This window comes from Heteronotia binoei, chromosome 2 (genome assembly GCF_032191835.1).
Source record: "Heteronotia binoei isolate CCM8104 ecotype False Entrance Well chromosome 2, APGP_CSIRO_Hbin_v1, whole genome shotgun sequence".
NCBI classification, from domain to species: Eukaryota; Metazoa; Chordata; class Lepidosauria; order Squamata; family Gekkonidae; genus Heteronotia; species Heteronotia binoei.
Window position 1 is genome coordinate 44,023,480 of NC_083224.1, and position 12,707 is coordinate 44,036,186.

General features: G+C 45.0%; 1 protein-coding gene across 1 annotated transcript; it reads right to left on the bottom strand.

Annotated features, from left to right (window-relative positions):
- Positions 1-1,731: 1,731 nt before the first annotated feature.
- On the bottom strand, positions 1,732-12,199 carry LOC132567563 (neuritin-like). The gene is made up of 3 exons (XM_060233243.1): positions 12,154-12,199; positions 10,936-11,080; positions 1,732-2,027 (listed from the first exon to the last, which is right to left on the bottom strand). The coding sequence occupies exons 1-3, from the start codon at positions 12,197-12,199 to the stop codon at positions 1,811-1,813; spliced, it is 408 nt and encodes a 135-aa protein (XP_060089226.1). The 3' UTR covers positions 1,732-1,810.
- Positions 12,200-12,707: the final 508 nt, after the last annotated feature.

Sequence of the window (12,707 nt, forward strand, 5' to 3'; positions counted from 1 at the left end):
CAAACTTTGTTCTGTGAAAACTTTTGAGTTACATAAAAGTCGCCTTCTGACTGGACGTTTAGAAAAATGAAAGGAAGGGGCAAAGAGGAAAATGTTCATAAGTGAGGATGCAGTACACAATCTTTAGGTTTTTAGTCCTTATTCTGAGATGACAGAGAAAGAAGTCATCTTAGGCTGCAGTTGTGTGCAGTTATACTTGCAAGTTAAATCCTATTGAATTAACCCTAAATTGAACTCTAGATTGCTATTCTGTGTGGCAGATTTGAATGGCAACCTATTTTTGAATGGAAGTCATATTTTGAGGGGGAGGAGGGGTTCCCAAAGGAAAAGTGTTCTTTCTCCATCTCAGTTTCCGTGTTTCGTATATTTGTGTTCCTTTCTACTGTGTATTCACTGGTTTGAAACAGGTGAATGGCAGATGGCTTCTTTTCCTTAATGAATCTATTCTAGCACTGGCCTGGTTCCTCAGCAAGAAAGAGAGCTTCTTTGCCAGGCCCATTGGTCAGACCTCAACACTAAATCCAATGTTGCTAAATCAAGGAGAGTGTTTTTGGAGAGCTACAGCAACAGTTTGAAAAGGGATTTGCCAAGCAGTAGATACTGTGATCGGGATGCACTGAACTTGGGTGGTGCTTCAGAAGGTCTGCTGTTGGTCTTGAAAGGGTCCTACCCTGAAGTTTCCTTTTGGCTAGCTTTTTCATTTTCCTGTCTCTCCCCCTCCCCTTCAAGGAGCCCAGGGTTCTGTATGCTTCTCCTTTCCTCAATTTTATCCCTTTAAAGATAATACATGAAGCAGGTTATACCAAACCAGCTGCTTTGAAGATGGATTGAAAAGTAGATGATCTGCTCCTGTGTATCATAACACCTCTTGCATTTTAGACTTTAGAATGACAGGCATCCTACCTGTGACTCTTCACTAAAGGAGCTGGAATGTCTTCCAGTGGGAAGAATTTACCATACCATTATCCTTAAATGTAAGGGAGAAGAGAAAAATTGATTGTCGGTCGGCAGGAAAAGGTGATGCAAATGGTCATGTTAAGAAGTGCAAAAAGATCCATGTTTGTTAGTAAACTTGCTGTTCCATCAACCATCTTTGGTCCAGAGTGTTTCATGATCACCCTCTCTAGCTCTAGGGTGCAGTAGGGTTGGGTTTTACTTTTCACAGGTGGTTATCTTTATGTCCCAAAGTATGTTTGCAGATCAGCTGATCCTGGGGATGACTAGCTGAGTGCCCATAAACATGGTCACAGGTTCTATCAATGAACGTTCCCTGTGGTTGGCTTCCAGGTTGAAATTAATCCAAGTGAATTTGGTTCTTTAAAGAAAGCCTGTGCCATTGTCTGTTAGCCGCCCTGAGCCCGCCTTGGCAGGGGAGGGCGGGATATAAAAATAAAATTTATTATTATTATTATTCCACGACGTTATCCAGCAATTCCATTTGCACCTAAGGGTGCTTCCGAACCATGAACTTCTAGGTACTTCTGCCAAAACATATCCAAATAAGCAGGTAAAGCTGCATAGAGCAGGAATTTGAGCTCCTATCTTTGTCCCAGAATTAATGTTTCAGGTTTCTTAAATCTACAATCAATGTGCAATCTCACTTAGGCAAGCTCAAATTGGAGTCATTGCTAAATATATTGTAGATGATACAATTGGGTGGGTGGGACTAAAGATTAGAAAATGCTACAGATTTTTCCACAGACACAGAAAATCGGTAACACAAAAAGAAAATAACCTAACAATATTTAATCAAACACATGGGTAGAGGGCATATAATTGTACAGATGTTGGAATTTCAGCACTCCCCCCTTTATAAATTCAGCCAAGTGACCACTGAAGTGATGCTTAACAGCAATATATGAGGAATCCGCGTGGTGCTGGAATTCTGCGAGGCGCAGAGGTCAAAGAGGCTGCCTTGGAATTGAATTTTCTTGGACTCTTTTTTCAGCCTCTCCCAGACAGTTGCAGCCTCCTGCTGGCACTCCCACAGGGCCGTCATAGCGCAGGCGTGAAACTCATCCCAATATCTGCCGCAAAAGAATAAAAAGGAGACTGTTAGTGCCTTCCTGTGCAATGAAGCAGGGAAGCCGCAACTTGTTTTTAAAGCAAAGTGTGTGTGTCCTGATGAAACTGTGGGATTATTACCAGATTAGGGTCTGCTCCTCCCTTTTCTGGAGCACCCACTCTAAAAAGATGAGCTATTGAAGTCTACAAGTAATTTAAAGAACAGGGGTGGCAAAACTTGCTTGATATAAGAGCCGCATAGAATAAACATTAGATGTTCAAGAGCCACAAGACATGAACATCAGATGTTTCAGAGCCACAGGAGAGGGGAAGGGAAGGAAGGGAAATAGATGGAGAGGTGGAAAGAAAGCAATTTTAATAGTAAATGCATTTTCCAAGCCACCAGCTGCTTGTCTTGGAGAAGTGATTTAAAGAGTCAAATGCCTTCTCCAAGCTGGCCAATGGGATGGTGGGGGTTTCAAGAGCTGCACAATATGTGTGAAAGAGCCACAGTTTGACTACCCCTGTTATAGAGGATTTCTGCAATATAACTAATGTTCTTCAAGGACTTGAAATTAACATAGACCTTCCTGTGCAGAATCTGCATCTATGCAAAAGAAGTAAGTTGTGGACCTCCTGAGCAACCCATGCAAGAGACTTGTGTTGTCATCCCCACTGTCAACATTTTAATTTAGCAAAGTAGGAGTCAAGGGCACCTTTAAGACCAACAAAGTTTTATTCAGGACATAAGCTTTTTAATATATATGAAGTGGTTTCCATATTGAAAAAGCTGTATAAATACCATCACGGTAATACTTAAAACAACCTTGTAAGGTAGACCAGTATTTGAACAGCCTTGGAAGATAGGGCTGAGAGTGTAGTTTACCTAAAGCCACCTAGTGAGTTCATGGTAAGATGACATTCGAACCAGGACTTTCCTTTTCTTTCAAGCAGATCAACATGGCTTAAGACAGGGATGTTAGGACAGTTGTCCAAAGGAGCATCAGGCAGTGCTTAGTGTAGAAGACAGGAAATCCCAGGACACATGTGAAATTCTCAGTGTACATTATAACTTGTCCAGAGCTGCAGCGTGGCCTTAGTAACCCCCAACTTAATGCAGAAATTGCACTATTAGTTTATATGTTAGTTGGCAATGCTTACAGCTTGCAGAGATTCATCATAGAATCTTAACGTGCTACTAAATTGTGAATTTCTTCTCTGTTTCCCAAATATTTACCCTAATCCCAATACAATAGCGGTATTGGGATTCAGGAATACTGATGTATTTTGGTCCAATTGGAAAAATATCAGGGTGGGGTTTTTTTGCACACCCCTGATCTGTACTAACCCACTGTGATTCCCTCCAACATTGCATCCCCCCTCTGAAAGATTATTGGATGCTGGAGCAGTACCCCCATAAACTCAGCTGAGTGGCTTTTTTTTATTATGGTATTTTTGTGTATTTTAGGAGTAGTTGGGCGTGTATCTGCACCTGGAAGTCATGTCAGCCTCTGGTGACTGACCCTACTGGCGGCCTGGAGGATATTCAGAGAGGTGGCTGAAAGCCTGCCTCTGTCCTCTTGACTGGGTATTTCAAGGACAGTCTCCCATCCAAGTACTAACCACAGCTGGCCCTGCTTAGCTTTCAAGAGCTAACAAAATAAGGCTTGTCTGGGCTATCCAGGTCACATTGAATGGCTGGTCCCCCCTCCCCTTTGGGGGCAAGACAACCTTCCATCTACTGCAACTGACTGCAGCATTTAGGGGCTTTCTGGCAAATTTCCTTCTAATCCATTCCCCACCCCACCCCAGTGCACCTGCCAAAGAAACTCACACATCCTGGAGTGACATTCTAACCACTAAAGGCCGCACTGGCTTTCCCAGGCCTCAACTGTATTCCCTGGTACAATGTTTTGTGACTTTATGTACACTTGCCAAAATTATCTTCTTTGTGAAAAAGTCTGATGATGATCCTCAATATCACTCATAAGCAAAGCTTTCAACCACCAGTGCCCCCGGTTGTCAGGAAGTCCTTCTTCCCTCCTATGCAAGCATCAAAACAACAATTTTGATCTCAGGATATTTATCCAAATGCCAGTTGTAAAGAGCTCATTAAATAGAACTACTGTGGCAGAATAAACATTGAGAGAAAATAATGAGAAGGGCCAGTGACAGACAAAGTGAACTCATTTGGGGTTGTTAGAGACTTGAAGCAGCTTAATTGAGGAAGGGGAAGCAAATTGGAGGGGTGAGGAAATCATTCAGGGAATGCTTAAAGATTCATATTTCAAGCAAGAAAGGGGAAGAGAGTCTTCTTTCAGCAGCATTCCCCCCTGCCCTTTTCAGCTAGGTAACTCCAATTCCCAGCATGCTTCACTTTCTGCACTGTCCCATCTGTTCTGTGAGAGTGACCATGATCACACTGTCTTCTTGGCGTTGGGCTCTGAGAGAATTTTCCACCAGTAAATCAGACTCATAAGAACATAAGAGCAGCCATGCTGGATCAGACCAATGGCCCATCCAGTCCTACACTCTGCGTCACACAGTGGCCAAACCCAGCTACCATCAGGAGGTTCACCAGCAGTGCCAGAACTCCAAATGCTCCCATTGTTGCCCCCCCAAGCAGCAAGAATGCAGAGCCTCACTGCCCCAGAAATAATGTTCTCCTCCTTGAAGCTATATATGCTTGTAGCCACCACCACTTCCTGCAGTAGTGAATTCCACATGTTAATTACTCTGTGTGTGAAAATAAGTACTTCCCTTTATCTCTTCCAAGCCTACTGCTCGTTAATTTCTCACCTGATGTGCCACTAGGGTTGCCAGGTCTGTGTTGGAAAATACCTGTAGACTTCAGGGGTTGATGTGGGAGAGGGAGGAGTTTGGGGAGGGGAGGGGCCTCAGCATGGTACAATGCCATAAAGTCCACCCTTCAAAGCTGCCATTTTCTCCAGGTGAGCTGATCTCTGCCAGCTGGAGATCAGTTGTAAAAACAAGAGCTCTCCAGGCCCTACCTAAAGGCTGGCAACCATATCTGTCAGCACACATGCCAAGGTTTGCCTACCCCAGTGTGATACAGAGTTATGTTCTTTCAAAGGAGCTCATTTCCTTTAAGTGCCTCATTGTGTATCACAGATAACACTTCCAAGTAATCGGGTGGGGGGGGTGTCTGACCGAAGAAATGAGTTTACCCATTTAAAGCTTTCTATAGGCACCAAACTCCTGTTAAGCTTTTTCCTCAATGAACTTTCTCTCCCCTCCCCACCACCTTTCTATTTTGTTTTTAGTTTCATCGAAATGGTAAATGGGGCCCATGAGGCCCCCAATAGACTTGGCTTGAAAATGAAAGCACTATGGATAATTGTTATTGGAGTTTCTATTTACCCCAACAAATTCTTTTAAAATAAAAATTAGCACTGTTCCCATGGATCATTTCGACCCTCTCAGCTTGGAGGAAGTTGACAGAATCCTCTTTGCTGCACACCTGACAACTTGTAATCTGGACCCATGCCCCTCCTGGCTAATTAAAGCTTGCCAGGAGGAGCTAAGATGTCCTGTACGGGACATCATAACTAGATCTCTTTCGGAGGGCCTTTTTCCAACCCCTCTGAAAGAGGCAGTGGTCCACCCTCTCTTGAAAAAGGCTACATCAGACCTGGCCGAATTGGCGCATTACCAGCCGGTCTCAAACTTGCCCTTTTTGGGCAAAGTTATAGAGAGGGCTGTGGCATTGCAGCTGCAGAGTTTTCTGGATGACGCTTCCACCTTAGATCCTTTTCAGTCTGGCTTTTGCCCGGCCCACGGGACGGAGACAGTGTTAGTCGCTCTCATGGATGATCTCCGGGGACATCTGGATCGAGGTGGTGTGGTGGTATTGCTGTTGCTAGACCTTTCAGCAGCGTTCGATATGGTCGATCACCAGCTGCTGACCCGCCGCCTCGCCGACGCAGGGATTCAGGGGTTAGCCATACAATGGCTCTCCTCTTTCCTTGAAGGTCAGGGACAAAGGGTGGCAATTGGAGGAGAGCTGTCCCAGAGGCACCTACTTAACTGTGGGGTGCCCCAGGGGGCAGTTCTCTCTCTGATGTTATTTAACATCTATATGCGCCCCCTTGCCCAGATTGCCCAGAGATATGGGCTGGGTTGTCACCAGTACGCTGATGACACCCAGCTCTATCTATTGATGGGCAGCCGAGCTGGTGATGTCCCGGTAAATCTGGACCAGGCGCTACAAGCCGTGGCTGATTGGATTAAGCTGAGCGGGCTGAAATTGTACCCAGTGAAGACAGAAATCCTTTGTCTAGGTCAGGCCGTCCAGAAAGAGAGATCTCCCTTCCAGCTTTTGATGGGGCGCCATTGGTACCAGAGGTCAAGAGCTTGGGAGTCCTACTGGAGTCTTCCTTGACAATGGAGGCCCAGATAGCAGCCACAGCCAAATCCGCCTTTTTCCATCTTAGGCGGGTGAGACAGTTGGCCCCCTTCCTGGAGCGCGGCAACCTGGCAATAGTGATCCATGCGACAGTCACCTCAAGGTTAGACTACTGTAATGCCCTCTACATGGGGCTGCCCCTGTACCAAACTCGGAAACTGCAGCTAGTGCAGAATGCAGCAGCCAGGCTGCTAGTGGGACTACTTCGGTGGGAACATGTGCGGCCTAGGCTGCAGGAACTTCATTGGCTGCCAATTGTATACCAAGTTTGTTACAAGGTGCTGGTTATTACCTTTAAAGCCCTACATGGTCGAGGACCTGCCTACCTTAAGGATCGCCTCTCTCCATATGTACCCCAGCGAGCACTGCGTTCCAGCTCACAAAACCTTCTGGAAATCCCTGGGCCTAAGGAGGCCAAGCTTAAAACAATCAGGGAGCAGGCCTCTATAAAAGCACCCCAATGGTGGAATCAGCTACTGGAAGAGGTGCAGGCCCTGCGGGATCTTAATCAGTTCCATGGGGCTTGCAAAACCGCCCTCTTCCAACTGGCCTTTTAAGACAGAACCCAGTGATTAACATCAAGCCATTCTGTATAATTGAGACAGTAGCACCACTATACTGCTTTTAGATTAATTATTTTAATGTTAACTTATATTGTATTTATTTATATTACTTGTATTGATGTATACTGTTTTATTGTTATATCATGATATTTTATATCATGTCTTGTAAGCCGCCCTGAGCCTGCCTCAGTGGGGAGGGCGGGGTATAAATAAAAATTTATTATTATTATTTAAATAGATGAACCAACTATTATCTCCATTTTATTGAAAGGTGGAGCAAGCAGTGAGAAAAAATGTTCTCATAATTCATATCTATAGACATTTTTTGGTTTTGAGGTTTAGCACCACTTTTGGAATTGGGGGTTGCAATGATCCCCCAGGAAAAGCAGTGTTTGCAACCTGAATTGTTGAGTTTAAACTGCTATGCAGGAATTGTTCTGTTTCATATAATCTTTTTTCCCCCATTTCCAAACTGACTTCCATATTCCTGAGTTCTCTCTTCATTTTTTTTCCCTGTTCATGAAAAGGAGGAGGGATTATCCTGTTACTTGCAACTGACATTTTATCTTTCCGAAATATTGTAAGGCCTACATGCAGAGACTCAGTTCTCTTACATAAATGGCCAGATAGATATGAGAACAAAGAATAAAGAGGAAGGATAAGCAATTTGAAAAGCAGTGGATTGTATTGGGGACATTTCACTCAAGTCCTCAAATAAGCCCAGAGTCTTCTCACCACCTTCCTTGATAAACATTTTTCCCCAGTTTGGCATAGTGCAAATCCTTGTAGTCCCCTCCCCCCACCTCAGTCCATGCTGATCCCATGTACAGACATGCTCTGGGGATTCCATGCTCAGAACTTAATTCCCAGGTGTGCAGGGTCATGAACAGGATTGGGACCACAGTGTGTGGGGAGAGGGGGGCTTGGAACTTTTATCCCTTCTGTTGTTTTCCTGATCTGAAATAGCCCCAGGGAGATGCTATTGGCCCCTATAGGGAAATGAGGGGCATATGGGGATATGAGGACTTTGTAATGTGATTAGACCCAATCGATCAATATATCTGATCAGCTAGATTTAAGTCCTTTGGACTCAAATCCAGCTGATCATATATATTGATTGATTGAGCCAAAGCAAGTTTTGACTCTCAAAACTTATACCCTTCCCCCCCCCCCCCCCCAAATACCTATAAGGTACAACTGGACTCAAACCTGGTTCTTGCACTGTGGACCAACATGGCTGCCCTGTGAAAAAATATCTGATCACTTTCTCTCCCCCCTTCAGGTCATCTTCCCTTTGCCATTCCTCCTCTGAGATCTATTCTCATTGTCTCCTTCATTAACCCCCTAACCCTGATCTTAGAAAATTACTTGTACCGCCCTTACCTGGCTTGTCACTTTGCCAGTTCCCGCTCTTTATTAATAGAGTCATCCCTGCTTTTCTAATCTTCTCATTTCTTCTCTTGGGGCTCTTGCTGGTTTATTCATCCCCAGAGCTCCAGCATTCCCTTGATTGCTTTCTGCATTTCCTAATTCCCCCCTTGTCCTTTCTCACTCCCACATATTCATTTATCAAACTTTCAATGACAACCATTTACTCTTAGCAAATTCTTCATTTCTCTCTCCCCCCCACCCCATTCACTTTTAATCAGGCCCCCTCTGCTCAGACATGCTCCAGGCTGGACTTCAAGAGCCATAGATGCTCAGCTCCTTTATCATTTCTGATTAGATTACTAATAAACAAATGGCTGCATCACCTGAACCTCACATCCTTCAGATGAATGAATCCTTCCCAGAGCTGAAGTTGTCTGCACTTGTGTCAAATTGGATGGCTTTAAGCTTACCAGCTCTCTGATCAATTCATGTTATTAGTAACAGGGCTTTTTTTTTTTGTAGCAGGAATTCCTTTGCATATTAGGCCACACACCCCTCATGTAGCCAATCCTCCAAGAGCTTACAGGGCCTAATGTAAGCTCCATGAGGATTCAGGGGTGTGTAGCCTAATATACAAAGGAGTTCCTGCTGCAAAAAAAGCCCTGTTTAATAGTGTCATTAATTAAGATATGCTATGTACTTCGTATATTGGAGATCTTGTAGCATTCTCCCTGCAATTCTAAGTTTGGCAGCGCCAGTTCATGCTTTAAAGGCAAAGGACTAAGAGAAAGGCTGAAACCCATCCAGAGAATGCAGGATGAAGGTGGTGAAGAAACTAGACTCCCAGGTACAATACTACAATCCCACAAACAGAGCCGTAGTGATTATAGTTATAATTATTAGTGTGCTGAGCTTGGCTCAGGGAGATATAGATTTAAACCCTCACTCATTGTGATGCTCATTATGGGGAACTTTAGCCATCCATTTTCTGGCAACCTAACCTACCTCATAAGATTGCTATGAAGATGAGTTGAGGTAATTTTCTATAGGAGACTCTCACCACAGCTTAAGCATCAATACACAAGGAAGGCCTCTGTTTCAAATTTGAAGATTTACCTCAGAAATCAGAGTCTGTGTGCTGTAAATCTGTTGGCCTCTCGGGATGTTTTGGAAGGCAGTGAATATGAAACCTCATAGATTGTCAAACACTATCAAATACGAAACATTGCTGTGTGCTATGGATGAAACACTATTCGCTATTAAACACTGTTATAAGCAGGGTCGGCTGAAACCAGTAGTATAAGCTGAGCAAACTGACCTTTCCATTCCTGGTAAAGCAGGCAATACCATTTAAAACTGGCCCAGCCAGTACTGGTGCCCAGTCCAATTTCTTGATGGTGGTATGGTTGTTTGTTATAATTAAAATGCAGCCATGAGATTAGAAGAAAGCAATGTCTTCTTGCTTACACAAGGCATGAAGAAATACAGATCTGATCACATGAAGTTGCATTCTACTGAGTCAGACTATTAATCTATCAAAGTTGGTACTGTCTATTCTGTTTGGCAGCAACTTTCCAGGCAGAACTCTTTTCACATGTGGCTCAGCGGTAGAACATCAGCCTGGCATGCAAAAGGTCCCAGGTTCAATCCAGGCATTTCCAGTTATAAGGATCAGGTAGCAGGTGATGTAGAAGACTTCTGCCTAAGGCCCGGAGAGGCGCTGCCAGTCTGAGTAGACAATACTGAACACTGATGGGCGAATGGTCTGATTCAGTGTATAAGGCAAGCTCATGTGTGTTCCCATTACTCAACTACCTGATCTTTTTAACTGGAGATGCCAGGATTGAATCCTGGGAGATCTACTGTGTGAGATTCTCTGCAGCAGTCCCTCCCCCAGTATATATTGTGGAAATTTATTGTTTTATCTGACAAGGATAAATCATACACTGAAGTCATGAAATAGGCTGCGGATTTTTAAAAATCATTTTTAAAAAATGATTTTTAAAAATAAAGTGCAGAAGTGGAGGGTGGTTAGGATGCTGATAACATCCCTAGGCTAGGGTGTCTTTTGATCTAAAGCCACCCTGGCTTGTATCTCACTTGTCATGTAAAGCCAAATATTATTTCATGCCATCCATCCAAATACTACTGTACACAAAATAAGTCTTGTAAGTCAGCAACCAAATACCATCAAATATTGAAATCAACCATCATGGGATGTCACAAACATCAAATATTAGAAGAGGAATAAGAAAAGATTTCACATCAGACGTTTTAGGAGCATATATGTTTCTTCTCCTGTTCTAGCATGAACAAATGGCAGATGAGCATGATGGCAGTTTTGAGCAGTGTTCCCTCTAAGCTGAGTTAGTGTGAGCTAGCTCACAGTTGTATAGCCTCCAACTCACACATTTTTGTCTTAGCTCAGGCAAAATGGCCCCAGAGCAAATTAATTTATGCAGCAGCCAAATCGCTTACGCACTCTAATGCCAGTAACTCACAAAGTAGAATTTTTGCTCACAAGACTCCACAACGTAGAGAGAGTATTGGTTATGAGCACATACCACTCACCCACAGACAGTGCGCAGCTCCTGGGCCTGGGTCCTTTCATCTTCAAAGCTGGCCATGTTTTCCCCCAGTCTTAAGATGCAGTCAGAGAAGCCTTGGTAAATGTTTTCACATTGAGTTTCTGCAGCCAGAGACTTGAGCAGAGACGCTGTAAATGGAAATAGGATTCATATAACTCGCTGATGTAAATCTCCTCTGAGCAGCTTCATCGCCAGATTGAGAGCCAGATTTCCTAGGGGGTCACGCAAGGCTGAAGTTGGTTCCGCATTTGCTTGAGGGCTGTGTGTATTTATGAAAGAACCAGTGCAACATAAGAAACATTACAGATCTGTTCCTCACTCAGCCATCAAGCTCACTGGGAGGCAAATCAAGTTTCTGAGCCAAAGCTGCCTCGCAAGGTTGTTGTGAAGATAAAATGTGGGGGGAGATGTGCACCACCTCCAGCTCCAGAGAGGAAGAGCAGGATAAAAATGTGGAGTGTTTTCACATACACTAAATAATGCACTTTTAATCCACTTTCAATGCACTTTGCAACTGAATTTTACTGTGTGAACTGGCAAAATCCACTACCAAACGATCACTGAAGTGGATTGAAACTGCATGATTTAACATGTGTGAAATGTGGAAGGCTGAATTCAGCTCAATAACTCATTGCCCAAGTTTGCAAAGAGCCCCTCACCTATTTAGCCCCCCATATGAAGTATTCATAGAAACATATTCTTGGGGAGCCACTCCGAGTGACTTGAATAAGCATTTGGCTCAACTTGCTCACATCCTCCACCTCCAAGAGCTCCGAGGTCTTTAACAGAGATGCTGGAGATGAAAAAATTAGTGGGAGAAGTTTTCCCTGTCATTAAATGTCCATACTGGGGGTAGGAGAGAAAACTCAATAAAGTTGAGACTGTTGATAGCTGTTACTGACTCAGTACTCCTGCCAGGAAAGAAGTTGACAACCTCACATATGGCAATATCCCTCCCTTCCCATCAAAGCAGAAAGAAGACAGACTACTATGACATATTATAGAGAAGACCCTTATGGAGAAGGTTAAAATCTGCCATGGGGAATTAGCCCCTTGCTCCCTAGAAACTTTGCTGCTGACGCAGACTTTCCACCCCCCCCCCCGGGATGAAACTCGAGGGGGGGCATCAGCCTGACCCTCCTGGAGCATCCCCCACCAGAAGGCTCCTCCCCCGGAGGGTTGCCCCTGCTCGCACACTTACCCAGTGCCAGGAGCAGCACCAGCGCCATGCCCGGTCCCTGACCCATCATCCTGCCGCTGCCCTGGTCAGGGGTTCAAGCGGGACTCCTCCATCCCCGGACCTCAGCAGCGCGCCCTCCGCCAGCCCATTTCCCTCGCCAGCTCCCCTCTCTGCTCCGGACAAGCAAGAAAGCGCCGTCGGGGAACCTCGAGGGAAGAGAACGACCGGGAGGGGGCGCTCTCCTCTGGAATCCCCCGGGGCGGCGGGGGCGGGTGCTCAGCCCAGCTTCTCCGTGGAGCCTTTCTGCGCCGGGAGGAAGCAAGGTGGTTCGCTTCAGTCCACGGAGGAGTCACCAAATTCGAGCAAAACCCAGCCCTTGGCCAGGCGCTCATCTTGTGGCAGATGGGTGAGGAGCTCCCGGGGCGGGGGGGGGGACGGGTTATATCCTTGCGAGAGTAAAGGAGGATGAGGAGGGAACCTTGAAGCGAGCAGGGCTGGTGCACGAAACGGGCGCTTCTAAGCCAGGTCTGGCTGGGCTCTTGGGCATTCTGTCCAGCTCTGAGTCAAATGAAGAG

Coding starts and splice junctions, on each gene's coding strand:
- LOC132567563 (XM_060233243.1), bottom strand. CDS start 12,199: ATGGGTCAGGGACCGGGCATGGCGCTGGTGCTGCTCCTGGCACTGG. Junction 11,081..12,153: donor GGTGCTGCTCCTGGCACTGG/GTAAGTGTGCGA, acceptor TTCCATTTACAG/CGTCTCTGCTCAAGTCTCTG. Junction 2,028..10,935: donor GAGCTGCGCACTGTCTGTGG/GTGAGTGGTATG, acceptor CTTTTGCGGCAG/ATATTGGGATGAGTTTCACG.